This window comes from Bison bison, unplaced genomic scaffold (assembly GCF_000754665.1).
Source record: "Bison bison bison isolate TAMUID 2011002044 unplaced genomic scaffold, Bison_UMD1.0 scf7180017864329, whole genome shotgun sequence".
NCBI classification, from domain to species: Eukaryota; Metazoa; Chordata; class Mammalia; order Artiodactyla; family Bovidae; genus Bison; species Bison bison.
In genome coordinates this window covers 4,005,598-4,007,527 of record NW_011494901.1, presented here as the reverse complement: position 1 = coordinate 4,007,527, position 1,930 = coordinate 4,005,598, and the positions used below count along the sequence as shown (strand labels likewise).

The following is a 1,930-nucleotide window of genomic DNA, read 5'->3' as shown; positions in this document are numbered from 1 at the left end:
ATTTGAAATCCATGTCCTGTGGTTGGGAGTCGCCCATCTCCCACTATAGAAATCGAGCATGTCAGGCACTTACTTTGCTTGTTTCCATTGTAACTAGAAGAGGTGTCAGGAATACACAGGAAAACTGTACAAAAAAGGTCTTAATGATCTCGATAATCACGATGGTGTGATCACTCACCTAGAGCTAGACTTCAGTCTCCCGGAAAGATGGCAGCCCTGGTCCGGCCACAGGTTGATTGGCAGGTGCTGTGACCGGAGCTTTATACTCCAGGCCCCGTCCCCTGAGCTCTGCCCTCGGATGTTCCACCGCCCAGAGCTTGCATGTGCCGTGGGGCGCCCCAGGACCAGGAGCTGGTGGGTCCGGGGGCTCCTGGGCGGGGGTCCCGGGGCGCCCCTCCTCCCTCGGGACCTGTTGTCCCAGTCCTCGTCTTTCCCCCGGATCTAGTATTCAGGGCGGACCAACGGAGCGGACCCCGGCAGCTGCTGACCCTCTATAACCCCACGGGAGCAGTGCTTCGCTTCCGAGTGCTGTGCACAGCACCTGCCAAATACACAGTGTTTGACACGGAAGGATACGTGAAGCCCCAGTCCTGCATTGACATTGCGATTCGCCACGTGGCCCCCCATCCCAGGAACTATGAAGTCCAGGATCGCTTCCGCATTGAGCTCTCTGAGGAGGGAACAGAGGGCCGAGTGGTGGGGCGCAAGGACATCACCTCGGTTCTGAGGGCCCCAGCGTACCCCCTTGAGCTTCAGGGACAGTCTGACCCAACGCCCCACCCAGAGCCTCATTCCTGGACAGCATCATCCACAGCCCAGCCCTTCCCAGAGAACCCTCACCCGCAACTGGCCACCAGCTCCTTCCTCCTCTTCTTGCTGATGGGCACAGTCTCTGTGGCCTTCCTGCTGCTCCCGCTCCAGGATGAACTTGGCAGCCAGCTGCCCCAAATCCTTCACGTCTCCCTGGGACAAAAGTTGGTGGCAGCCTACGTCTGAGGGCTCCTCATCATGGTGTTCCTCCGGACCTGAGCTCTGCTCCACCTCCACGCCCTTCCCCAGGCCAGGACATGGACGTGGATGTGGACGTGCAACAGCCACTGTGATGTTCATAATCTCCTCTCAACTCCTGCTTCCTTCTTCCTGCCCATCTCCCCCCAGACTTAGGGATTTGTTATCTTTTTCCAAGTTGAATCAAATAAATTTGTAAAAAAAAAAAAAAAAAAAAAGCGATAGCGCTAGACTTCCTGAAATGTGAAGTCAAGTGGGCCTTAGAAGCAGTACTACCAACGAAGCTAGTGGAGGTGATGGAATTCCAACTGAGCTATCTAAAATCCTGAAAGATGATGCTGTGAAAGTGCTGCACTCAATATGCCAGCAAATTTGGAAAACTCAGCAGTGGCCACAGGACTGGAAAAGGTCAGTTTTCATTACAATCCCAAAGAACGGTAATGCCAAAGAATGTTCAAACTACCGCAAATTGCACTCATTTCACATGCTATTAAGGTAATGCTCAAAATCTTTCAAGATAGGCTTTAACAGTACGTGAACTGAGAACTTCCAGATGTGCAAGTTGGTTTAGAAAAAGCAGGGGAACCAGAGATCAAATTGCCAACATCTGTTGGATCACAGAAAAAGCAAGGGAATTCCAGAAAACCCTCTACTTCTGCTTTATTGACTATGCTAAAGTCTTTGACTGTGTGGATAACAACAAACTGTGGAAAATTCTTCAAGACATGAAAATACCAGACCACCTTTCATCCCTCTTGAAAAGCCTGTATGCAGGTCAAGAAGCAACACTTAGAACCAGACAGCGAAAAATGGACTAGTTCAAAATTTGGAAAGGGGTACGTCAAGGTTGTATATTCTCACCCTGCTTATTTAACTTGTATGCAGAGTGCATCATGTGAAATGCCAGGCTGGATGAAGCATA

General features: G+C 51.0%; 1 protein-coding gene across 3 annotated transcripts; it reads left to right on the top strand.

Annotated features, from left to right (window-relative positions):
- The first annotated feature begins 202 nt into the window (after positions 1-202).
- On the top strand, positions 203-1,222 carry LOC104998415 (motile sperm domain-containing protein 3-like). 3 transcript variants are annotated; one of them, XM_010853560.1, is made up of 3 exons: positions 203-323; positions 389-832; positions 922-1,003. In XM_010853560.1, the coding sequence occupies exons 1-3, from the start codon at positions 299-301 to the stop codon at positions 924-926; spliced, it is 474 nt and encodes a 157-aa protein (XP_010851862.1). In that variant the 5' UTR covers positions 203-298; the 3' UTR covers positions 927-1,003. The 3 variants fall into 3 exon arrangements, with proteins under 3 accessions (XP_010851862.1, XP_010851861.1, XP_010851860.1); XM_010853559.1 differs by having other exon boundaries at positions 389-1,222; XM_010853558.1 differs by having other exon boundaries at positions 203-1,222.
- Positions 1,223-1,930: the final 708 nt, after the last annotated feature.